The 25,417-nt window shown below is 41.1% G+C and overlaps 1 protein-coding gene across 6 annotated transcripts in view; it reads left to right on the forward strand.

Annotated features, from left to right (window-relative positions):
* Afg2a (AFG2 AAA ATPase homolog A) overlaps nt 1-25,417 on the forward strand; it is a 316,612-nt gene that overhangs the window by 72,892 nt on the left and 218,303 nt on the right. For all 6 annotated transcript variants that reach the window (XR_010051441.1, XM_063260739.1, XM_003477089.5 and 3 more), the window contains one exon: nt 15,186-15,395. Coding sequence is in view for 5 of the 6 variants with exons in the window: in XM_063260739.1 (XP_063116809.1) it covers nt 15,186-15,395 (210 nt within the window). In the remaining variant the exon portion in view is untranslated. The remainder of the gene's footprint in view (nt 1-15,185; nt 15,396-25,417) is intronic.

The raw sequence follows: 25,417 nt of genomic DNA on the forward strand, positions 1-25,417 counted from the left end.
TCATTAGTTTTTCTTTTTGACCTTGGAGGATATGTTTTCTGTTTGTTTACAATTTTTTCAAATATATGTATTTTAAATATTTTAATCATTTAAAGTTAGGGTATGCTGCAGCAGAGAATTTGGAGTATACACCAATGCATTTGCTGGCTACCTGGCTTCTTGTCTTTATGTTGGTACATGCTGATATGAAACAACAAAATGAATAGCTTTTCACTACAATGTTTTCTTACAAGCAACACTTTTAAAAGACTTTTTTGTCTCTGGCAGTGTAAAACGTGGCACCTAGCACACAGGAGGATCTTAACTCATAGATGTATTAAAATATTTTCAGTTTGTCAGGAACCTCTTCGCTTTGTCTTTCATAGTATTTCTCCCAACATCTTCAGCTTAGTTCATTAATTTTTATTTCACCCACTTGAAATGTGTCCTTAAAAGCTTAGTTAACATAATCATTTGATCCTTTGATTTCTAGGAATATACAGGTAGAAGAACTTTGTTTTGTTTGCTTTTTTGTTTTTGATTTTACGTGTAACTGAGATGGTTGTCTAGGAAGTATTGTAAAATTTCTGTGGGGAGAATTTTCCTTGGAAAATTTTACTCTGCTTGTTTGACAGCTGTTTCTTCATGTCTAGCTTTATTATTAGTTCAAAAAGTTATAAATCCATATGTTAGCAGCTGTTCATTGTTTTCAGAAGGACAAAATAAGAAAGAATCCAACTATTACTGAAACTGGTTTAGATTAGATTATAAGAATAATGTTCTGGCAGTTATATTTTATAACTTTTAAAAATGTTTCTGTAACTTAATCATTTAAAATATTAATTTTTGAAAGTTGAGAGATGTTGAGGATTAAAATAATGTCTGAAGTTGGTGTGATTCACTGGCTAGTTTTCGAATTCCTGTCCTATCTCCAAGAATTTTTCATCGTTCCAAATTTTTTCTAGTAGTAGATAGAAATTTGTAGTCAAATCCCAGTTAATATTGATGTAGGGGAATGAAACTCTAGACCTACAATATGTCTAGTACAAGTTCGTGTTCTCTAAAATTGAAGAATGAATTTTAGGAACAAAGGAAGTTAAGAGTGGAATATGTATGTATTGAGTGAAAGAAAACTTCTGAGAGACAGGAGGAGTCCCAAGGGGGTTGCCAAAGACTATCTTTTCTAGGGACTTTTATAGAGTAAAATCATGAGGTTGATGGCTGAAAGGTGGGGGAAAATGGAAATTTGCAAGGTGGGCATAAGGTGTGATAGAACTGTGGTAAACCAATAAGATTCATTGCTCAGGTAAAATTCATTAAATTAGGAGCAAATGGGGAGGAGCAAGTCACATAGTAAGTGGGCATGCTTAAGAGCAGTGACTCTTCCTAAACCAGGGTTGGATGCTGACTCCTGACTTCCTTAGGGTGATAGAGAACTATTTGGACATTTGGTTCATGGCAGGAGGTGATAATTCTTTTCCAACACTGCAAGATATCTGAACTTCTGCTCTGGCTCCTTTGAGAGCTCAGCCCTGATTGATTGCCTGTAGTATTTCTAACTCAGCTGCCTATAACAGTATCTCATGAAGCCATCCTTTGCTTCCACACATTTTTTCCCCCTTAATGTAACTTCTATTTGTTTAGTTGCCCAAGTCTGTATCTTTAATGTTGTCTTTGATCCCTTTTTATTTTTAAAAGTCAACAAATGGATATGCACACAGTTGTTATGTTAATACAGACTGTGACTATCTCTTCTGTAAATTATTGTAGAAGCCTTCTTTTTTTTGGTGTGGGGGGAGGATACAGGTTCTGATTGTGTAGTTCAGGCTGGCCTTGAGCTCACCTTTTATCCCAGGCTGGTCTCAAACTTGCAAGGATCCTCTTGCCACAGCCTCTGTAGTGCTGGGATTTTGGTTGTGTGTTACCACACCCAGAGAGAAGCCTTCTGACTAGGCTTGCTGTTTCCCTTCTTGCCCCTGATTTTCTTTCAGTTGCCATTCTATCTTTTCATCACAGTGGTCTTCCAGAAGTGCCAATTTGGTCATGTAATTTCCTTAATTAAGTAGCTTGATTACTCCTTTGGCGTCAGGGTAAAGTCTAAATTTCATTATGCTTTATGATCAGACTTTTCCCTTTATTATTAACCATCTTTGTCTCTGCTTTCCTCTGGCTCTAAATTTTAGTTATTTTGAAATCCTTTTAGTTTTCCAGATGTATAATGCTGACTCTCACTCCCTACCATTGCCCTATGGTATTTAGTGTCACTTTCATTTTTATTCCTCAGCTCCTAACTCCTATCATTTAAGAAAATCTTCCTTTGACCATCTGTTATAGTTTACTGTGGGTCACTGTGGGTGTGACTGATAAGATTATATACAAAAGATGAGAAGTATAAAACAAAAGAGGCCTTTATTCTGAGAACACGGAGAGAGAAAACCAAAACACTCCTGACCACTGGAGTACGGCTTTCTCTCTGGTTTTATGATGATTATTATGAAAAGGGGCGAAGATTTCTCTCTTTAACTACTTCCTGCTGGCAGGGGGCGCTGTACTGGAGCCTAGGGGAGTCGACGGGATGATGGTTGATGCCCAGGTAAACGCTGGTGCCAGGTGTTTTAGTCAGGACAACTTCACTGGTGAATGCCACGTATGTTAGACTGGAAAAACAAAGAGACAGGATGTTATGAGGAGGCATGGCACTATCATACTTAAGGACCCAGGTGAGGTAGAAGGAAATGTGCCTTTGATTTAGACATGTCATTATATCAGGTTGACCTTGAGGTAGGATCATTGTCACGGTGAGGTAGAATTCTGAAAAATAAGTGTGAGGTTAGGAGGAGTGAAGTTATGAGAGGTGATTACGCCCCCATCTGAAAGCATAAAAGTTAAGAGGGTAGGTGTATAAAACTTATCTCTGGTCCGGGAGTTGAACTGGAAAAAATAGGGGGAGCAGGGAAGGCAGTGGCAGTACCAGTATAGGGAAGATAAGGGCTTAGGCTTTCAGGATGTCAAGTTTAACCAGACAGCTGAGGGTAGAAAGAACTGTGACACTCATCACATAGAACATTATGAAGATTATCTTACGCATGATGTGGGAGTCTTTAGGAAAGACTGTCAAGAGTCCTGCTGTAAAAATGATCTTCAATAGAATGTAAGAAATTAGGAACCAAAGTGGATAACAAAACATGACTTAGCTTGTTAACTGTGGCTGCAGGGCCTTCGTGAAATGGAGAGAGGTAGGCTACAGAAGATGAGATGACCACTCAGAATGATCAGACTTAGGGTTGGGAGGGCACCACTCAGCCTGAGTGATGTGAAACCAGGATGGGAGTCCAGCAACTTTGACCACTGTAGGGGTAGCCAAGTAGACCAGAGAGGGGCCACACCACCTTGGTTGTAGTCCTGTGGATTTAGAACATTTGAGGTAAATTAGATCTCCTGGGGATATGGGAGGATCTGGTTTGGCCTCTCCAGAGGGTTGTGGAAGGCAGAGATCAGCATGTTGTTGCAACAAGTGTCGGAGAAAGGAGAGGACTGGGACATAGTCAGCAAGGGGAGGGAGATTTTGGGGAGTAGGAAGATTGTGGAGTAAGAATGGCCTGCCAAATGTAAGTTCAAAAGGACTTAAGAAAGTAGGAGCCCGGGGGAGTGCCCTGAGCTTGGCTAAGGCTAAGGGCAAAAGTTGAGGCCAAGATTGGTGGAGTTCTAAAGTGAGTTTTGTAAGGTGTGTTTTTATGAGGCCATTTGCTTTTTCTTCTTTTCCTGAGGATTGTGGATGGTATGGGATGTATAGGTGCCAAGTGATGTGTAAACTTGAGGATACCTGTTGAGTGATCTGAGAAATAAAGGCAGGACCATTATCTGACTGAATACTCTGAGGTAGACCAAACCTTGGAATGATTTCTTTTAATATGACTTTTTGATAACTACATCAGCAGTTTCCCTGGTTGTGGGAAAGGCTTCTATCCATCCTGAAAAGGTACAAACAACGGTGAGAAAATATTTGAGAGTTTTGTGGGGCATGTGTGTAAAATCTATCTGCCAATCCTGACCAGGGGTGTGTCCTTGAAACTGATGGATAGGAAAGGAAGGGGGTGCATATAGCACCCCTATACGTCCCTGAGGAGAAGTCCTAGCACAGAGATAACAAGTGTGAGTAGTCTTAAGAATGATAGCTTTTAGAGACAGGTGTGTGACTATTGGGGCTAAGAGTTTGTATAGGGCCTGTGATCCTCCATGAAAACAGTTGTGTAAGTCAGTGATGATGTCTAAGGCCTGTTGATGTGGGAGAACAAGTTTAGATCCCTGAAAAATCCATCCCTGAGTGTTTTGTGTGTAACCTGGTTTATGAAGTAGCTGTACTGCTCTGGTGAATAATTAGGCTGAGGTAGACTGTTTGGTACTAACGGGAGAAGATGAGAAGGGCAGGGCCCTTGTGCAGCTAACCTGGCCTGTGAATCTGCAAAGGCATTGCCTTGAACATAGGATCTGTAGAGTTTTGGTGTTCTCTACAGTGAATAACTGCTGCCTGCTTTGGAAGTTGGGCTGCCTCTAGAAGTTTAAGGATAAGGGGAGCATTAATGATGGGGGTTCCCTGAGTGGTAATAAAACCCCATTCTTGCCAGATAGAGGCAGAGTGTAAAATGCTTTAGGTCGGTGCATATATTTAGAATCTTGTCCTTTGATAATGTGAGAGCCCTTGTAAGGTCAATAAGTTCTGCCCTCTGCGACGAGGTGCCATGTGGCAGTGGATTTGCCTCTGTAACTTTTGACTGGTTAACTATTGCATATCCTGCCTTCTCTTGGTTGTCTGTGTTTTTTGAACTGCCATCTATGAACCATGTGTCAAAGGCTAAAGAGAGAGGTGTGCTACTGATGTGAGAGAAAGGGAGTGGGAGTCATCTGTAGGAACTCAATACAGTCATGATGAGGATGGCCCTCTGAGGTGGGAAGTAAGGTTGCCACATTAAGAGGACCACTCTTGTTGAAGGCGAGAAGGGATCATTAGCGCAGGGAGCACCTTATGTGAGATAAGGTCACGTAGGTGACGAGGTGAGTGTACTGTAATAGATTGCCCTAATGTCAACTTCTTAGCTTCCTGTGTCAAGAGGGCTGCAGCTGCAAGAGCTCGGAGACAAGGCGCCCATCCTTTTACTGTGTGATCTAACTGTTTTGACAAGTAAGCTACTGCTTGAAAAGAAGGTCCCTTTTTGTGTCCTGGTACACCTATAGCGTTGTGGCCCTGACAAGTAGTGTATAGGATGAAAGGTTGGGTGGGGTCAGGAAGGGTAAGAGCTGGAGCTTTTAGGAGAGCCTCTTTTAATTTTTGAAAGGAGGCATGTATGGGCCTAGTAGGGTCCAGGGGTTCTGATAAGGGACCCTTAGTGGCATTGTAGAGGGGTTGAGCTAAGGCTGCAAAGTTAGAAATCCAGAGACGAAAGAAATTAGCTAAACCTAGGAAAGATGTAACCTGCCATTTAGTTATGGGCACCTCAAAATCACGAAGAATTGCCTTACGATCTGAGGTGATGGAACGAGTGGTGGGGGTGAGAGGGAGACCTAGGTATTTCCCTTTTGGGGAGGCTATCTAGGCTTTAGCAGGAGAGACCCTGTATCCACGACTAACAAGGAAATTAAGAAGACTGGCTGAATGGTGTATGGCTAACATATGGATGGAGAACATAATAAAACGTCGTTTACGTATTGAAGAAGAACACTGGGTTTGAGATCAAGTTCTGTAAGGTCAGTAATGAGAGCTTGAGTAAAGAAGTGGGGACTATCTCTGAACCCTTGGGGCAGCACTGTCCATGTAAGTTGTTGAGACCTGAGAGTGTCTGGGTCAGTCCATGTAAACGCAAAGAGGTTCTGGCAATCAGGGTGTAGGGGGATAGTGAAGAAGGCATCTTTAAGATCTATAACTGTTAAGTGAGTTGTGGAGGGAGGGATATGAGGGAGCATGGTATAGGGATTTGGCATGACTGGGTGAGTTGGGGTAACAGCACTGTTGATTACCCTAAAGTCCTATACCAGGCAATAGGACTCATCAGGCTTGAGTACCGAGAGAATGGGAGTATTATGGGGTGAATGGGTAGGTTTAAGAAAACCGTTGTCTAAAAGGTGCCTAATTATGTGTTAGTCCCCTTAAATGTTGGGGAGCTTTGGGGTATTGGTTTACGCAGGGAAAAACTGAGGGATTCCTGAGACTGATTAAAACAGGTGTGGCATGTGTAGCCAGAGTGGGATTGGATATGTCCCAAACTATGGGGCCGACCAGAGAAGGAGGAAGGGTAGGGAATGGCTTTGCGATGCATTGTTAGGCTGTTTGGAGGATTAGGGCTGCAGGGAGAGAGAAAGTAAAGGATAAGTTAAGCTTTTGAAGAAGGTCTGTATCTAAAAGGGGTGTGGGACATATTTGGATTATAGGAAGCTATGGGTAAAGAAAAGAGTGTGGAATTGACATGGGACAAGCCCAGTTTGCAAAGGCTGGGTAGGCTGGCCATCAATGCCCAGAACAGAAATCAAGGACTTACTAAAAGGTCCTGAAAATTCAGGAAGTACACTATAAGTCGCCCCTGCATCTACAAGCAGAGATATTATCTTACCTGAGACCTCCAGTGAGACTTGGGGCTCCAACAAAGTTACCAGAGTGGGGGCTATGAGCCCTGAGCCCTGTCAGTCTTCCGCAGCAAGTTTGAGGAGATCAGTGAGCAATGAATCTTGCATTGACGGAGTCTCCTGTGAGGGCAAGGTGTTAGAGGATGGCTTACCCCCTCGCTGGCGGCTAGGACAGTCACTCTTCCAAAGGCCCTTAATGTTGCAGTAGGGACATGGCCCTCGAGGAATGCCAGGGATGGGGCAATCTTTTGCTCAGTGTCCTTGTTTGCTTCATTTAAAGCACGATCCGTGCGGGACTCGGGAAGCCACATCTTGTTTCGGATTTCTTATCCTGGGAGCCCCAAGTGCCACTGCTAAGAGAGCAAACTGATATTTAGCAAACTTTATTTTTTGAGCTTGTTTTTCCTCTTTTTGAATTTTATCTCTTATTGTTGAAGACACGGGAAAGCTAATTTAAGAAGATCCCCTTGCGGAGTTTGAGGGCCAGGTTCAACCTTTTGTAATTTTGCACCAATATCAGGAGCAGACTGGGAAATAAAATAAGAGTTAGCAACAATCATCCCTTCATGAGAGTCTGGGTTCATATTAGTAAACTTAATTAAGGTTTCCCAAAGCCAATTTAGCAACACAGCTGGGTTTTCATTAGCCTCCTGGACCTGTTCTAAAAGTTTGTTATAGTTCGTATGTTTTTGAGCAATCTTAGTAAGGCCCACAATCCAACACTCAATCATTTTATGTAATTTTGTTGAACCTTCTCCATTTTGATCGTTCCAGTTAGGATCTTGTTCTGGCACAGCTGTAGACCCAGGGTCTTTATCAGTGGTGTGTTGGCCTTATATCTGTGATCAGCTTCTTCTGGAGCTGCCTGCCACGCTGAGTTTGCTCTTGTGAGCTAAGAGTGGTATTTAGAATCACATAAACATCCTTAAAATGTAAATTATAACAATTAATTATAAATTCAAATTGCGTGATATAATTCTGTGGGTCAGCAGAGAAGCTACCTAATTTATGGGTAATCTGAGGTAAGTCAGAAAGGCACATGTATATTAACAAGTCCCTCGGGCCAGCTTGCTCCCAAAGAGGTAGCAGAGATTAAGGAGAAGGTGGAGTAGATGGCCATTGGGCAGCCATCCGTCCAGTAGGCGTGTGTGAGCAATTATTTGTAGAGTGGCTACAAAGCAGCTGCCGGATAACATTGGATGAGGAAACACAGGCAGTTGGTGCCTACTGTGTGCCTGCAGCGATGAAATTGCTGTCTGCAGCACAGTGAACCATCATGTGATCCGCAACAGGGTGACTGTTGTTGATCACAAGAGGAGCCCCAAGCGGGTGGCCATTGACCATGAGACCCGTCCAAAGATGGTGCCCTTTCACGTGGCAGAAGGCCACAACATGGCGACGGTCCCCGTTGCAAGCTGCAACAGTCACGTGGCCTGCCGGAAGGACATAGTGACTGAGACCTAGTATGGTGGGCGGGAGGTGAGAATGCCATAGGGGACAGAGAATTCTCAGGAGAGTAAGAGGTCGGAGACTGCGAGGAAGTGCTAACGGAGGGATTAGAGCCGCAAGAATTGTCAGGAGACCTCGAGGAAGCGCTAACAGGGAGTAAAGCCGCTGGGAGAGTTATGGTCCCTGGAGATAGGGGGGAAGACGATCGCACATCAGGAGATAACTGCGACACAGAGGGAGTATGGCTGCTGGGAGAATTAGGGGTCCCAGGAGAGGGAAGGGAAGATGATCGCACAGCGGGCGTTAACGGCGAGGAACGATTTTGGATGTGGGCAGGCAGCGGCTGATAAAAAACCGAGGGTAATTCGTCTAGCAGATCATGAGGGCAGGAGGGGAGAGTTTGCGGCACAGCAGAGTTAGCTAAAAGTACCTGGGCGGGGGTACAAGATTTAATGAGAGACGGGCCTGTTCTCAGAGCAAGGAAAGCCTGTATGTAAGGGATCTCTGTTAACTTGTTGCCAGTTTGGCAGAAATCATACAGATTTTTGAGAATACAGGGGTCAAACATCCCCCTTTTGGGCCATGGGTTGCCAGTAAGGGGGTAGGTTGGCCAAACCTTCTGGCAGTAAAAAATTAATTGTTTTTTATTTTTATTTTTATTTATTTTTATCAGTACTGGGGATCGAACTCATGACTGCCTGCTTGCAAGGCAGGTGTTTGTGCCACTGAGCTAAATCCCCAGCCCCTAATCGTTTAGTTTTTATGGTGCATTTAATTTTTAAGAGTACATAGATTGGAAAGTAAGCATTATAGAGGCATCTTTTGGGAATTAGAAAAAGCGTTTCCCATGACTAATTCAGGCAAGAAATGAGCCATGGTCCGGGGGATTGAGCCGTCACTCGTCCTGTGGCACTGACGGTTAGAGTTCCAAAAACTCGTATTTTCCAGTTGTCACTGAGAGATCTACGAGTGGATTCCACGGGGTTCATTAACAGTTCTGCCTGTGAGAGCGTAAAGCTCCAAGGGACATGAGGGTCTTACAGTGTGAGCTGGCCCAGTAAAACTCTGCCTTGGGTTATCCGAACCCAAAGGACGTGAGAGTTTTCGAGTGTAGACACAGGTTGCCCAGAAAGACCCTGCCCTGGGCTGTCTTAAGGATGTGAGAGTGTCACCAACCCATGGAAATGGGGGAGAAAACCCGCCTGGGGCCAAGCCCAGCGCTGAAGAATTCTCCAGAGTTTACTCACCTGAGATTAATCGGGCCAATGTTGTGTGCGAGTGGTTGGCAAAAAATTAAGCAGGTCCTGGGAGACGAAAAACAGAGAATTAATCCAGGATGTAATCCGGTTCGTGAATTGGCTGGGGACTCAAACTGGGTGTGTCCCAGGAGTCAATTGCCTGCCAATCAAGTCACAGCACCAAATGATAAAATTATATCCAAAAGATGAGAAGTATAAAACAAAAGAGGCCTTTATTCTGAGAACGCGAAGAGAGAAAACCAAAACACTTCCCGACCGCTGGAGTCTGGCTTTCTCTCTGGCAGACATGTGGTGTGGGGGTATATAAGTAGCCTCGTTTTGGGGTGGAACCTAAGGGGGCATTAGGGATGCACAGGTAGCCCATTGGTCTTTGTTTGGCACCATAGGTAAATTCCTAGGGTGGGGGAGATGGAGTCACAGGTAAATTCCTAGGTGTGGGGGTGATAGGAGCTCCTTGGTTCCGCCTCTAAGGCCTCACCAGCTATAGTGTCTGTCTGGGCCAAAACTCTTTCAGTGACCTGGAAGTATATACCTTTCCTATCTCTTAATTCTTCTCTGATTCCTAGCTGCCATCCCATGAACAGTTTCTCCTCTCCCATGTCTGCTTGCCTTGGAGCCAGCCAGCTGTGGACTGACTGAAACCATCACAAAATAAACCTAAAATAAACCTTCCTCCTTGAACTTGCGGGTATCAGATATTTTGTCTCACTAATGAGAAAGTAACTAAGGTACCATCTATTTTAATGTAGTGACTGCTCTTTTAGCATATTCCATGCAATATACCAGTTGTTATTTGTGGAAATATGCCTGTTTATGGAAAAATTTCCATCAGATTTTTGTAGAAATCTGATATCAAATGAGATCCTTTGTATTGGGCTGGTGGGACCAAATCCAAATCACTAGCCTTGAGTCAGTTTTGGGTTTAATTTATATAGGATTGCAAGCAGGAAGTACAGTGCTAGTAGCAGGTTGTTGATAATTGGTTACAGGAATCAAGTCGTATGTTGTCAGGCAGGTTTGTTTTCTGGCAGGTTAGTCACATGTTTATCACAGGGTGTGAGAAAATAAGAAGGGAGCTGGGGCTGAGCAGATGGTTGAAACTAAGCATGTTCTTGATTTAGTTTATCTTGGCTGGGCAGTCCTTGAAAATAGAATTTGTTTATATATCAGACAGTATTGGCAGTTCTGATGGATGTGGTCAGGCTATCTCAATTGTAGCTGACGTGGTCAGTCAAGGCTAATTGAGTCCAATTGTCTGAGGGTGCTAGGCTGGGTTGAGCAGATCTTGTCTTAACAGACCATCACACTGTTGATTAATTTTTCTGTCACAAGATCTGAACACAAGATAGGCAGGAAATATTGTTGTCTCAGGAACCAATGTGGTATAAAATGGACTTTAGTCAGCATTTGTTAGATTAATTGATACTTCCTTCTGCAGATGGTCCTTGCCTCATTTTTTAATGAACAACTTGAGAGTTTTGGACATAACTCCTAACCTTAATCTTTTTATCTTTACCCCTTAACTCTCCTTTTCTGTCAGTTGCCTGGGGAGATCCTCCTTTGTAAGTAATCAGTTAACTAAAATACAAAGTGGAAGTAAAATGCAGCAAGAATACAGGGAGATAACTATCTTTCAAGAAGTTTAGTGGTGAAAGAAGAGATGTAATACATCATTAGGTTAAAAGAATGTCAAAGTAAGATTGTTTTCAAGGGTAAGGAGAGATAATATTGGTAGTGTGAGGCAAGAAATTAATGAAGAATGCAATTAAGATGGGAACAGAGAAGTAATCACTAATGAGTCAAGAGTACAGATGTCAGAGAAGAGGTAAGTTTCAAAATTGTTTTTCTATTCCATTGATTCTTACAGCATTCAGGGAAGTGAAGTAAGTTTTTTAGCATAAACTACTAAGTAACACAGAGGACAGTTTGTTTTTTTTTTTTTTGTTTTTTTTTTTTTTTAGCCTGTACTGTATTCAGTGAACATTCAGTTTTATGGCAAGAATACCAATTTCTCTTGAGGAATGAACTGACAATTACTGATTTAATTGACACTTCCTGTCACTCTTTCCTTGCAACTAATCCAAAAAATCATTAAAGTAGTTTGTCTTTTTTCCTTTTTGTCTTTAGTGGCTATCAAAATGTATGTTTTATCAAAGTACTTCAGTAGTTCAATCTTTTTAAAATTTTGTATTAAGACTAATTAAGAACCAGGTATCTTGAGATGCATTGAATGCAAAATTTTATCATCTGTGAGATTATCAATTTATACTTCCATGTTTAGTTTCATACAAACCTGAAGAAAACTGTGCTTAATTGTTTGACAATAAAACTAAATTAAAAATCATTAAGAATGTAATTTTGTATTAACCTTTAATAATATTTTATCTGGATTTGTATACTTACCTAAATTACATAAGCAAGTATTCTACATTGCTATAATACCTACTGTGTAACCCACATGCTCTAAGGCATGGAAATCTGGAACAAGTTCAAGAGAGTTTAGTCTTCTTTTCATATGACAATTACATAGAAAAAGGTGGGTAGATATCGTATAGTATAATGATACCTTATAGTTTTAGTTCTTGGAAGTTTAAGGAATTGTTTCTCTTTTACATTTGTGAAAGTTATAACTCTGCTTTTATCTGATACATACATATATATATATATATACACACATATATACACATACACCTTTAATAAGGGTGTGTATATATGTTTTTATGTATGTATGTTTATATACGTGTATGGATAGTCTAGCAAGACATACTGAAAATAATTGATTAAACCATTGTATTTGGTAACTTAATTGTTGGCAACTGTTATCAAATCTACTGTTTCTTATTTTTCTGTTTAATTTTGACTACCCTCTTAAAGCGCTCTTCCCAGATAGTTTTTTTCACTTCGGTTTGTTGTCCTATGTTTGTTTTTGTTTTCTTGTGATGCTAAGCACTGAACACAGGGCATGGTAAACAAGTTCACTACCACTAAGTTATACCCTGAGCCCCAGAGTCTTTTTAAAGTATTTAGTGAAGTAACTTTGTAGTAACTGCAGCTTAACTTTAAAAAGATTCAGCAAAAAATTTAAAAATTAAGTGTAAGTATTGATATGCACACTGTGTGTGTGTGTGTGTGTGTGTGTGTGTGTGTGTGTGTAAGGAGAAAGTGAGATTACTCACTAAAGAACTATGGCAAATGTTAAAAATTGATGACTTTTGGCAAAAAAAAAAAAAATATAGATGCTGACTTCTTAAGTTTTGTGTATGCTGAAAATTTTCAAAGTAAAAAGGTAAAAAGGCCAAAAAAACCCATCACAGTGTGACAGTTGCACTGCATTTGTACCAGTTACCAGCTATCTTTTGTGAAAAACAGTTAACAACAATCTTGTGAATGTAACTGGGTATTTTGGAGCCTTAAACGTATGTACACTGATCTGTTTCATTTTGGCATTATTAGTTGTGAAATCAGAAATTGTAAAAAAAAAAAAAGGCAAAGTAAAACCCATAGCTGATGACACTGCAGAGAAACATAAACTTGCTACTAGTGCTCTCAAAATAGAGAAAATGTTTGGGACAGCAAGCTGGCATTATGTATCAAGAGACCTAAGACTGTTTATACTTTATTTATATATTTACTTATATATTTGTTTTTGTGTTTTTAAGACAGGGTGTCACTATACATTTTATAGGCTGGTCTTGAGCTCAGTTTGTGTCCCAGGCTAGTCTCAAATTGCAAGGATTCTTATGCCTCAGCTTCCTAAATGGTAGAGTTACTGGTGTCTACTACCACACCCAACTTGTTTATACCTTTTAATCTAATAATTTTTCTCCTCCAAATAAAGCCTAAAGGAGCAATTTAGAAAAAAGATTTGAGGATTATGGTTTATTATATATCATTTTCCTGGATATCTGGGTAGAAGAGAAAAACAGCAAAAATTATCCCCCAAATCTACGGAAGTCTGTTTTGAAAAGCAGAATCTTTCTAATATTAAAAATCAATATCCCACTTCTTTGGAGATGTAAATTGCTTTCTAACATTGTTTCCGTTGTGTTGTCTTATTCCTTATTAAATGTAGGTGAGACCCAATTATCTGCCTTTGTCTATCATCCATCTTCTCTTGGTTGATAATTTTAATTGAACGGTTGTTTTCTGCCATTTTTTGTGTGTTGTTGCCTGAAATCTAAAATTCAGTTCCTACTCTTTATAGAGTTTCATTTGTGTTGTTTATACTTTAGCTGCTCACTTTTAATCTTTAGAAAATAATGTTTCACATTCTAACTTTATATCCAAAAAATCTGTATATTTTCCATCATAAAAATATCATTCTGTGATCCATAGTTTCTCTGTCATTCCATCTGGAATTCTTTAGCTTTTAAGTTTTTTCTCTTTTTTTATTCTCTCTTCAAAACCCTGCAGCAGTTTATAGAGTGTGTTTCATCAAACGTATGTGATAACCATAGTTGTTTTTTTTAAAGAATATTTGTAATAGGGCCTAAATTGAACTCGCTGTACTCTCTTCTCTCAAATAAATCTTGTCAGAGAATTCCTGAAGCATAGATCAAACTATACTTTCTAGACTTTAGAGACTAATTATATACAGGTATTCCTCAGTTAACAACCTACCTTTTTAGTGACTGTTTAGACTTACAACCCAGGTACCATTCAGGCTTACACCCTGTTTTGTTTTTGTTTTTGGTACAGTTCTGTACTTTTTATTTATAGAGTCTCAATGTCCCTTTTTTTAAAAAAAAATACAGTACACCTTGCTTAACTTTTGCTGTATACAGCATTGCAGTTTTATGTTCTGTTATGCTTTATAGTACTGCAGTGAAAATTGTGCAAATAAAAACAAAATCATCAAATTAGTGTTTCCTTTGGCTGCTCCTTTCTTCTGAATATTGTATTACTGTATATGTTTCTTCATTTAGTGACCAAGTCACTTACCGACCTAGTCACAGGACAGGAACATAGTTTTTAAACAAGGAATGTCCCTACAAAGAAAAAGTATCTTAAACTACTTCATCCAGTCTTCTGGGCCCTCTGCTATGTAGCTTAACTTTATTTCCTTATTTCAAATTGTTTTCTTCTCGGTTTACACTTCCTCTTTTCTGAGTAATTATAATCTTACCTGAACAATTCCTTGTTTTCCCATATTTTTATCTATTCTTCAAGAGCTGGCTTCAAATTGCCTTACAGCTGGCAATAGTTTCTTCCTGGGAACTCCCAGAGGCCTTTTCTGTTTTGTTATTGTAGTTAGTATCCTTTCCATTACACTGTGGTTATTTATGTGTATGCTACTGGTAGTTACTACCTTAGTTAATTTCTTTAAAATCTGGATTCATGTCTCATTTTACTATTTCCTGTGTTTGTTACCTGGTACATAGATTTTTTCTTAGACATATTTATAAGTAAAAATTATATGTAAAGAACTATTTTGGTTTGAAGGTATTTTTTAGTTGAGAAAAGGAACAAAATTTTAAAGCTATTTTTATTTTAGAAACAAAGATAAGACAGGACATAGAAAAATATACTTTAAAGTAATTTTCTTAAAGTGGTATGAAGTTTGTAAAATATATAAATGAGATCTTAGTTTATTAATCAAACCTAACTTTTAAAGCTATTTAAAAGATAGACTTACCAGTATGTTCATTTAAGCAGTATTTAGATAAGACAAAATAAAGTTTTTCTTAAGTATTTTTACAATATGCAGCTCACAATTTATGTATGTATCATTTACCTCTTGATAAATTAAGTTTTTTTTTTGAATCTTGATCTTAAACATTTCTTAAATGGTTCCCTTTTGCACTTTTGTTGATGATATATTTTATTTTTGTTTTTTCTGTTTGTGCTGGTAAACTTTTATTTAGGAAATGTTTTATTTTGCAGGTGTCCTGGTCGGATATAGGAGGACTGGAGAATATCAAACTGAAATTGAAACAGGCTGTGGAATGGCCCTTGAAACATCCAGAGTCTTTCAGCCGAATGGGTATTCAGCCACCTAAAGGAGTTCTCCTGTATGGACCACCTGGATGCTCTAAAACAATGATAGCCAAGGCCTTGGCCAATGAGAGTGGATTGAATTTTCTATCTATAAAGGTAGAGGGTTAACTTTTTTAATGACTATACTCTTTCTTAGTTTTTCTTCCTTGCCCCCAAGAGCAATTGATTTCATTCATTCATTCATTCATTCATTCATTCATTCATTCATTCTGCTGGGTATTGAACCAAAGTGTACCGAGCTACATTCTCATTTAATCTTTCCTCCCAGTTTAAATTTTTATGTATTTTTGAGACAGGGTCCCTAGGTTTCCCAGACTGACCTCAGACTTGTGATTTTCCTGCCTCAGCCTCTTGTGTAGTTGGGACTACAGGAATGTGTCATTGTGTCTTACCAGAACGGTTGGTTTTTATTTTTTAATGTCAAGTGAATGACAGTAAAGCATGGGGATATGAGAGATGAGTAATAAATTAGTATATGTGGTCACCACATCATAGTGAATTATCTTTTTTTAAGTTTCTCGATTCTGGAAAGACTCTGACATTTTCACAGTGTTAATTACCTTTAAACCCTAAGATAAAGAATTTCAGTAGAAGACTAAACATTTCTTTCTCTAAGTTTATGGAAGAACCCTGGCACTTCCATTGCGTAGTTTTTTTCCCTTAAAAACAAAAATTTAAAAGATATAATATTTGCAGCTTCATTTTTGTTATGTGTGTGTTTTGTGCAGATTACAGAATGTGATATATGGTTAAATTTTAGGTTGTTTGGGACAGTTGCATTGATATTTTCCAGTTGAAATTTCTTTTTTCTCTTTTGCTTTTGTCTGAAGAACTACAATAGATAAATTGCCTTTGAATAGCTGTCAGTGATTTTGAACTGTCAGTGATTCTGGAAGAAGGCAACAAGTACTTTATTAGCGATTTTGATGGGTAAAGGAATATAATTGGTCTAGTGTTATCCTTGACTTTGAAAAATTTTCTCCTATACCGTTTGTCTCAGGAACTCTACAGAAATTTTCCATTTTCATTTTAAGTTATATAAATTGCAGAGCTGCTATGTCGCAGGGATTGCATGAAAAACTACATAGATACCTCCTTTATGTGTGGAATGCTTTTAAAGTTTCTAGGATTAGATATAAGGGTATCGAGATTAAGTGAAATTTTTAAGATTGACATGGTGATGAAGGGACTGAAATTTGGCTCTTAACTACTGTATTATATACACTTATGTTTTCCTTTTATAAATTTTTTATATTTAAAAGAAAACCTAGTATCCAATGTTGATTTTTGTCGATGTCCGCTCCCGGCCGGCAGGAAGGACACACGACAAAGTCTGGCAGTGGACAACCTTTTCTTTTATTTTTCTTCTCCGTACAGCCTGCCCTGGGATCGCTCCCAGCCGAAGCCTCCTTTGGTCCGCTCCCCGCGGCTCCTTCTGGGCTTCTACTTCCGGGCTTCTTCTTCCCCCCCAGGGGTGGCACCAGTATATATACGGATACAGTGTCCAATCATGTTAAAGTAAGCAAGGCAAGCTGATTGGCTAACATCATCAGTTGCCAGGCAGACTATATTGTTGAGCGGGTTGCTTACGCGGTAAGCAGGAAACTAACGTGCTCGATGGGAGGGGTAATCTACCTCAGGCTTTACTCTTTACTATAGGCCTCACGTCCGCCAAGTGAGGCGACCGGGCTCGGGGCTGCGGCTCCCAACATCTCCCCCTTTTTTATTTTTTATGAATGTGCGCATCGTAGCCCTTTCTGGACTGGGTGCAGAGGCTTATGCCCTATGCGTAGGCCCACCGTAGGTCCTTGGCTTAGACCCTGGTCGGCCGTCCCATGGTCTGCCAAGGCCCTGAGGCCCTCGTCCTTTTTCTAGGGCCAGGCACAAACTGGACGGAACCTGGATGCACACAAGCTTGCACTCATTTCCTCTCCGTAAAGAAATCCCCTCGGAGAGAAATTTAGACCTGGGCAGCATCTAACAGTCCAGCGGCTTACGTGCAGGATGGGGTAGGGCCTGGCTTAGGTTGAGTCGCACCGGGGGAGTACGCTCTTACCCGTCATTGACTCTCCTACCCAGCTATGTCATAATTTTTTAGAGGAGGAGTGTGGGAAGCTCACCACCCCTAGACTCGGTCGTAGGCTAGGCGAGCGAGCCATGTATATGTCTGAGGATCTTCTTGTCCATTTTGGGCTACCGCTATTTCTATTCATCTTGTTGGTTGGTCTGTGATGGATCTCCGGTAGGGCAGGTCTGATCTTCAGTCGAGGGCTTTGTCGCCCGTGTCAGTCTCTCCGGTACCCACAGTGGTTCTCGTCCCGATTCCTGTGGGAAAACACAAACCGCGCCTCGGTTCCAGCTGACCACTGGATCCGGGCCCATCCATTGTCCTGTCAGGACATCTTTCCACTTCACCCACCCTTTATGGTTGGGGGAAGGGTTGCAGTGCTCCACGGCTGGGGAGCAATTATCATTATTTAAATTTAAAAAATTGTGTGTGAATAGTGCCATGGATAATCGTGCCTTTGGGGCCAGGCCTTGGCCTACTCCCCCTTTTTGTTTTTGTAAAATTTCTTTGAGGCTTCTATGAGCCCTCTCAATGATTCCTTGACCTTGGGGATTGTATGGGATACCATGTTTTAATTGAACCTCCATCATTTTGCAGAACTCATTGAAGGCTTTGCCTATATAGGCTGGTCCATTATCAGTTTTTAATATTTTTGGTTTGCCCCATGCGGCCCAAGCCGCCAGGCAATGATTGATCACATTAGACACTTTTTCACCTGTTTCTGCTGTTGCGAATATGACGTGAGAACAGGTGTCTGTGGAAACATGAACATATTTAAGAGTCCCAAACTCCTGTATATGTGTGATGTCCATCTGCCAAACATCACCAGGGATCAAACCTCGAGGGTTTACTCCCATCGGTATGGCAGGTTTGTATGTGGCACAGGAGCCACATAGTCGCACGATATCTCGTGCATCTGCTCTGGAAACATGGAAATGGTTTGCTAGTGTCCTGGCATTGACATGAAACTTATCATGGAAGGCACGGGCTCGCTCGATTGGTGTTAGTAAGGTAAAAATCCATAACGGGCGAGTGGCAGTATCAGCAGCTGCATTCCCCTGTGCCATGGGCCCTGGCAGGGATGTATGTGCTCTTATGTGGGTGGTGAAGACCTTATGGTGTCTGTTCTGAAGCAATGTCTGGATAGACAGGAACAGCCCAGCCACTGTGGAAGTGGATCTAATTAAACCGGCAGTCTCAAGCACTTGCATAGCATTGACCACATACCTAGAATCGGAGACAATATTAATGGCTTCTGAGAACCGTTCAAGAATCATTTTAACGATCTGCAGTTCCACCACCTGAGGCTGATCAGGTTCAAATTGTATGGTAACCGGGGGCTTGCCTAGGATCACATAGGCGCCTATCCCCGTCTTGGAGCCATCTGTGTATATTGTAGTTGCTGGGACTAATGGCTCAGAGGCAGTAACCTTTGGAAAAATTATAGGGTGCTGAGTGACAAATGACAAGATAGGGTCTTTAGGGTATTGATTGTTTATATCCCCATGGAAAACACATCTCAGAATGGCCCATGTATCTATGCAGGCAGCCAGGGTCTTGATCTGGCTGGCGGTATAGGGTACTCGGATGGCTTGTGGTCCTGAGCCAAAATGTTGGACAGCTCTATCATGCGCTTCAAGGGCCAATGAAGCAACTGCCTCTGGGTAATGCTCTATGACTTTTGCAGGTGAGACCTTAGGGTGTATCCACAGTAATGGTCCTTTCTGCCAAATCACCGCTGTGGGCTGTAGACTAGTCTGTAGCAAACAGACATCAAAGGGTCGCCCTGGTTCAATTCTGTATAAGGTAGCCCCACCTAAGGCTTTTTCCACTCTCTGTAAGGCAGCTCTTGCCTCAGGAGTGAGCCTCCTGTGGGAGGCTATATCTGGGTCTCCCTTTAGAAGGTCGAACAGGGGTTTGAGATCTGAATTTGGTATATGTAAATATGGCCTAATCCAATTAATGTCTCCCAATAGCTTTTGCATGTCATTTAGGGTCCTAACGCCATCCGTCCTAATGGTGACCTTCTGTATAAGTCTGGAGGCGACACTGAGGTCCACACCTGCTGACCCAGGGGTGGCCCTTGTTGAAGGCTGCCATCCTGAGCTGTCCTGTCTCTGGGGCGGGGGCCCGCCTGTGAAAGGGGCCCCCTCTGGCCGTTTTTTGGCTCTCTAGCATCTTGTCCACAAATACGGTTGCCCTGAGCATCAAAGACCGACCTACACTCCTCAGCTTTGTGTGATCCCTTTTTGCATCGCCCACAAACATATGGTTCTTCATTCCTAGGGCGAGGCCTAGCATCTGCATTGTTTGGGCAATGACGTTTAATGTGTCCTGGCTCCCCGCAGGCAAAACACCCTTTAGCCTTACATTCCCCTTCTAACCCGCGAGGTCCCCTCTGCTGTACAGCCGCGGCCAGGAGAGCAGCCACTCCCGAGTTGGAGAGCGGCCCCCCTATCTCTCTGCATATCCTAATCCAGGCGTTGAGGTCCTTGTTCTTATGAGGAGCTATCGCTGCCTTGCACTCCTTTGTACATTGCTCAAAAATCAGCTGCCTTACCAGCGGTTGAGCCACTCCCGGATCAGAAAATATCTTATCGGCAGCATCTTGCATTCGGGCCACAAAGTCAACAAATGGCTCTGTGGTACCCTGAATTATTTTTGAAAGACACAAGGAGGCTGTTCCGGCACCACTTACCTGTTTCCAGGCGCGGAGCCCTATGGCATTGATTTGTTCATAGACAGCGCCGGGGAACTGGGTCTGGTCATCAGCGTGCCGACCTTCTCCCATAAGCATTTCCTTGTTCCACCCCCGGTTTCCCCGATTGGCGTTTCTCTCAGCCTGCTCTGCAGAGAACTCTGCGTACCAGGCTCGCCAATCCAGGTAACTGCCCGAGGGCAGACACGCCTTTGCCAGCTGAATCCAGTCCGCGGGGGTGAGGGGCCCAGAAGACAGGTTCTCCAGCATGGCAATGGTGTAAGGCGCAGTCGGCCCAAAGGTTGTAACTGCATTTTTAAGTTCTCTAATCTGCTTTATCTCAAAAGGCTCCCATGCATTGCGTCCCTGGCCCATAGCTACTTGTACAGGAAATATCCCGTAGGGGCCACCATCTATCCCAGGTGGTGGATGTACCTCATGAGACAAACGTCCCCCCTGCCAAAGCCGCCTGTAAAAATACCGACCTGCCGGCGGCGGAGCATAAGACGGCGGCCATGATTGGGCGGAAAATGGGGGCCCGTGCATCACTTCCTGTTCTGGCGAAGAGGAAGGGAGCTCCCGGGCGGCCGCCTCGTGGCGAGGGATCGCTTCCGGGAACAGCCCCCAAGGTAAAGAACCCTGCGACTCCTTATCGAGCGACTTAGGCTCCTGACAGCTGGTCTCTTTGGCCTCCTTGCCATTCAACTTTCCCTCGTCCTCGGAGTCAGACGACTCCGAGGCTAGAGCCCCGTCCTTCTCCTTAGCATCTTTGTTCCCCTTGACGGGCCCCTCTCGGGAGCTCCCCGACTGGGCCTGCTCAAATACCCTGCGTACTTTTGTAAGCTCTTGAGAGCTTTCTCCACAACCACCCTCGCTCTTAGTGTTGCTACCTAGCATGTTTCCCATCTTTTAATATGTTACTCACCGCGTGAGGCCCAAGGAATCCGCCACTTACGCGTGAGCCTGAGGGGAGTCTAAAAGCCCTGTAGGTGCGCGCCACCCAGAGCCCAGGCTTATCCCCAACTCACCTGTCTCGCAGCTCTGTACTGGAGCGTTGTCCGCTGTCACGTCTCGGGGGTGATCAGTCCCCGTGCGGGCCTCCAAATGTCGATGTCCGCTCCCGGCCGGCAGGAAGGACACACGACAAAGTCTGGCAGTGGACAACCTTTTCTTTTATTTTTCTTCTCCGTACAGCCTGCCCTGGGATCGCTCCCAGCCGAAGCCTCCTTTGGTCCGCTCCCCGCGGCTCCTTCTGGGCTTCTACTTCCGGGCTTCTTCTTCCCCCCCAGGGGTGGCACCAGTATATATACGGATACAGTGTCCAATCATGTTAAAGTAAGCAAGGCAAGCTGATTGGCTAACATCATCAGTTGCCAGGCAGACTATATTGTTGAGCGGGTTGCTTACGCGGTAAGCAGGAAACTAACGTGCTCGATGGGAGGGGTAATCTACCTCAGGCTTTACTCTTTACTATAGGCCTCACGTCCGCCAAGTGAGGCTACCGGGCTCGGGGCTGCGGCTCCCAACAGATTTTCATTAATTGTACCATGTTACTAGGGAGAAGGTAGTTTAGTGGAAAGATACTTTTAGGAGCCAGTTTGAAAGATAAATTTTATTTTTCTAGAATAACCTGAGAAAATATCATGACTTTAGTAGAAATTGAGTTCATGAGAAAGAGGAATAATTACTGCCAAAAAAATAGGAAACTAATGGATGAAAAAACTGATAGCTGAATAATGTGGTACTTGAAATACTCCTATTAGTGCATTTGAGGTTGTCACAATAAAGATCCCTGAGCTAGAATTCAGAAAATTTGTTTCTTAACTGCCTCAAAACTGTCAAGGTTATCAAAACAAAGGAAAGTCTAGAAATTGTCACAGTCAACCAAAACCCAAGGAGACATAAAACTAAATGTAATGCTGAGTTTTCTTAGATAGGATCCTGTAAAAAGAACAAAAAAAGACATTAAGTAAAGCTGGAAAAATTTGAATAAATTATGGATGTTAAAAGTAACATATCAATCTTGGTTCATTAAGTGTAACATTATACCTTACTCATGTTAATAATAGGAGAAACAATATATAGAAGTGGGTGGTGGTTGGAATGTTGTAGCTGTTTGTTAAGTCTGTTCAATTCTTTAAATTTTACAAAGCCTTAATTAAATAAATGTTTGAGGTCAGTGCCATAGGTCCAGGTGATACATGTAAGTTAAAAAGGTCAACTCAAGAGTTCTGAACTATGTTAAAGTATTCTGGCGCAATAGAAAAGCAAAAAGTACAAAATAAACAGGTTTATTGAGTTGAGATCATGGAAAGGAGCGTACAACTCATAGTGGTTGAGCTGTGCTCTTCGACGGGATACAAAGGGGCAGAGAGTTATATGACCTCTGATTGGAAGTGGCGCATGGGGTGGATATTGATGACTTGTGAGGAACAGATTGGAATTCTCAGTGCGTGCAAACAAGAAGAGGAGTTGCAATTAGGGCTGAAGAAGAAGCAGGAAGTGGTTAAACATTTTTGCTTGGGCGTTTGGCCATGTTAGACCACCATTGTCGTAATTGTGTAGTACTTTATATTAGGGCAAGAACCTTTCAAACTGCAATAAACAACATGAGTAGGTTGCAAAGGAAGGAGTTCTTGGTGAGGCTGGAGTGTGGATTCCAGAGTTTTAAAGAAAGGAGAGCTCTCCCTTTTCATTTCACTATCTGTAATGATAGTGCAAAATTACTGAAAAATGCTTTGAGAAAAACTAGGGCATGAGTTGTGGGGCTAGCCTGAGTGTGCATGTAGTTCTCAGTTGAAGCTTATAAAAGTGTGTGTTAGTTCTGGCCTCAAACCCAGATCCCAATACTATAAACTCTATTAGTGTTTTTGCTACTTTTTCTTTCATCTTGGGTATAGCTTCTAATTTGGAGTCTTGCCAGGAATTATGTCGAGTTTCAGGCCTTTTGTGGGTCCTAACTCTGTACGCTCCTTCTGTAGGTTTATTACCAATCTGGAACCTTTTGAGTTTCTGTTTAATTTTCTTTAGGTTTTTGTTTTAACTTTGAAAATTCTCTTAGCTTCTCCAACATACTTTGTCTTATACATATCATTTAATACTTTTAAGTTGCCAGTTATTAGTGTCAGTGATAAAAATATATACTTAATTGTATCAGTGTTTGAATGGCTATTAAGGAATAACTAATAGTACTCTGTGAGTTTTGGGACAAATGGTATAGTTAATAAACACTTTATCAGTTTCATAGAGTTATTTAGAAATTAGCTTGGATTTACTTAAATTTGGCATTATTTATGCAGTGTATACGCTAGCATGTTGGAGCATATATTTAGACTGTATGACAATGAATGATTTTTTTGAATGGGCTTGTATCAGTAGATAAGCTAATATATAAAATAAGTTGATGTGAAAATATTCTAGACATTTAGCTAAAAGAAAAAGCGATGATAAAAACTGTAATAACAAAATCTGTGGCATTTGGAATCTAATAAGACTTAGAGAACAATGCTTTTGGACTTAAACCTGACAAAGAGCAACAAGTTATATTGTTTTATTTTTTTATTTATAAATCAGCTGATAGAGATAACCTTGGCTATTTTTAAATCTTTGAATGAGAATTACAGTTGAAATAAATATTACAGTTTCATGTCTATTATACTTTAAAACTGTAAATGTTTTATCACTAGAACTCAAAAATATATATTAGGCACTATCTTTGTGCCATACTCTGTGCATGACAAACAAACATACAGTATATTAGAAGTGGTGAGACAGATGACTAAATAACAATGTAATGAAATGTATAACATTTAGGGCCATCTTTTTGTTTATTTGTGTTTTGTTTTGTTTTGTCTTTGTGGTACTCCAGATTGAATCCAGGGTGTTTACACAGAGCTACATTCCCAGGCCTGCCTGTGCTTCTTTTTCCTTTGAGGCAGGGTTTGAATTTGTAATCCTACTGTCTCACTCTCCCAGAGTGGTGGGATTACATGTGTGAGCCACCATACTTGGTTTTAGAATTTGCAGTTCTTGATTTTTGATTATGTGTGACAAGGATAAGAAATGAAGTGTTCAAGGTGATTAAAAATTTTTTTTCAATGATTGGCAGATGAAAATACCCTAATTCTGGGAGGAGAAGAAGCATAGAAGTGAATGAAAAGATACAGAATTGGGATTTAGCCATATTGAATTTGTGGGACAAAGTAATAGTTATAACTGAAAGGCAGTTGTGTTTTTAGGTTTGTAAGTCAGGAGAGTGCTGTTTCTAAAATCAAAGCATGGAAACTGAGAACTAATATTTGAGATTCTGTGGAGAAGTCAGTAAATGAGATTGAGAGCAATGAGATTGGTATGTAATAATGGGAGGGGTTTCATGAGCTACAGTATATCTGTACACTTTATAGCTTACTTGCTTGTTTAATTACAACTTCCTGCAGTGGAAGTTCTGAAGAAATATCATTTTTTTCTAAATAAATTAATTGTGGAGGAGCTTTGTATTATACTCATTTTGAGAGAAACAGCTTGAATTCTCTTCTCTGCCAACTTCTGTCTCTTGTTAAGGCTTTTATTTGCTATACCATTTCTTGACTTGCACTTGAGCCCTATTTCAGACTCCTGAAAGAATTTCCCCAGAATGGTTCTTCTGTATGTGCTAATGCTGTAGTTTTTATTAATTTTCAAGGTCGTTTGCTCACATTACATATATATAATTGTATCTCATGTGACTGAACTTTTATGAACGTATTATATAACAGTTAACTACAGTTAACACTTAGGTTAACTTGCCTTCCTCAGACATTTTAGAACTTACTAAAACTCGATTTGAATTGAAATAGCCCAAATTACTGGGCCTGGTGGCAGACACATTAAAAAAAAAAACCCTTGGGAAGATTGTGGGGGAGAAGCCAGTAATTATTACAGAGGGAAATTTTCAAAAGTGTGAGGTGTAAATATTATATACTTGGATTCGTGACTGATATGGTATAAAACTCAGTAGATTACTCAAACAGCTGGGCAAATATTTTCACTTTGTTTACGATATTTTTATTGTTTTATAACTTGAACACTGGCAATCTTGGCCATAGTAATAACAGTATACCTAAATAAGCCAGTTATGATACTTATGTCTGGAAGTTTTTCTTGCTCATTCTTATCAGCAAAGCAGTCTGTTAGGAAGCAACATATAGTAAGGATTAACATGCTGTAGTTATTTGGTAAGTAAGACTGGAAAATAAATGACTCACCTAATCCTGTCACTGTACCTAATCTAGGGATTTGAGTATTATTTTTAAAGAGTTAAATAACTTAGGAGTCTTGTGGGGTTGGTGGGCCATATTGTATTTTATCTAAACC

Source organism: Cavia porcellus, unplaced genomic scaffold, assembly GCF_034190915.1.
Source record: "Cavia porcellus strain 051 isolate PalLab524CR breed Dunkin Hartley unplaced genomic scaffold, mCavPor4.1 scaffold_14, whole genome shotgun sequence".
NCBI classification, from domain to species: domain Eukaryota; kingdom Metazoa; phylum Chordata; class Mammalia; order Rodentia; family Caviidae; genus Cavia; species Cavia porcellus.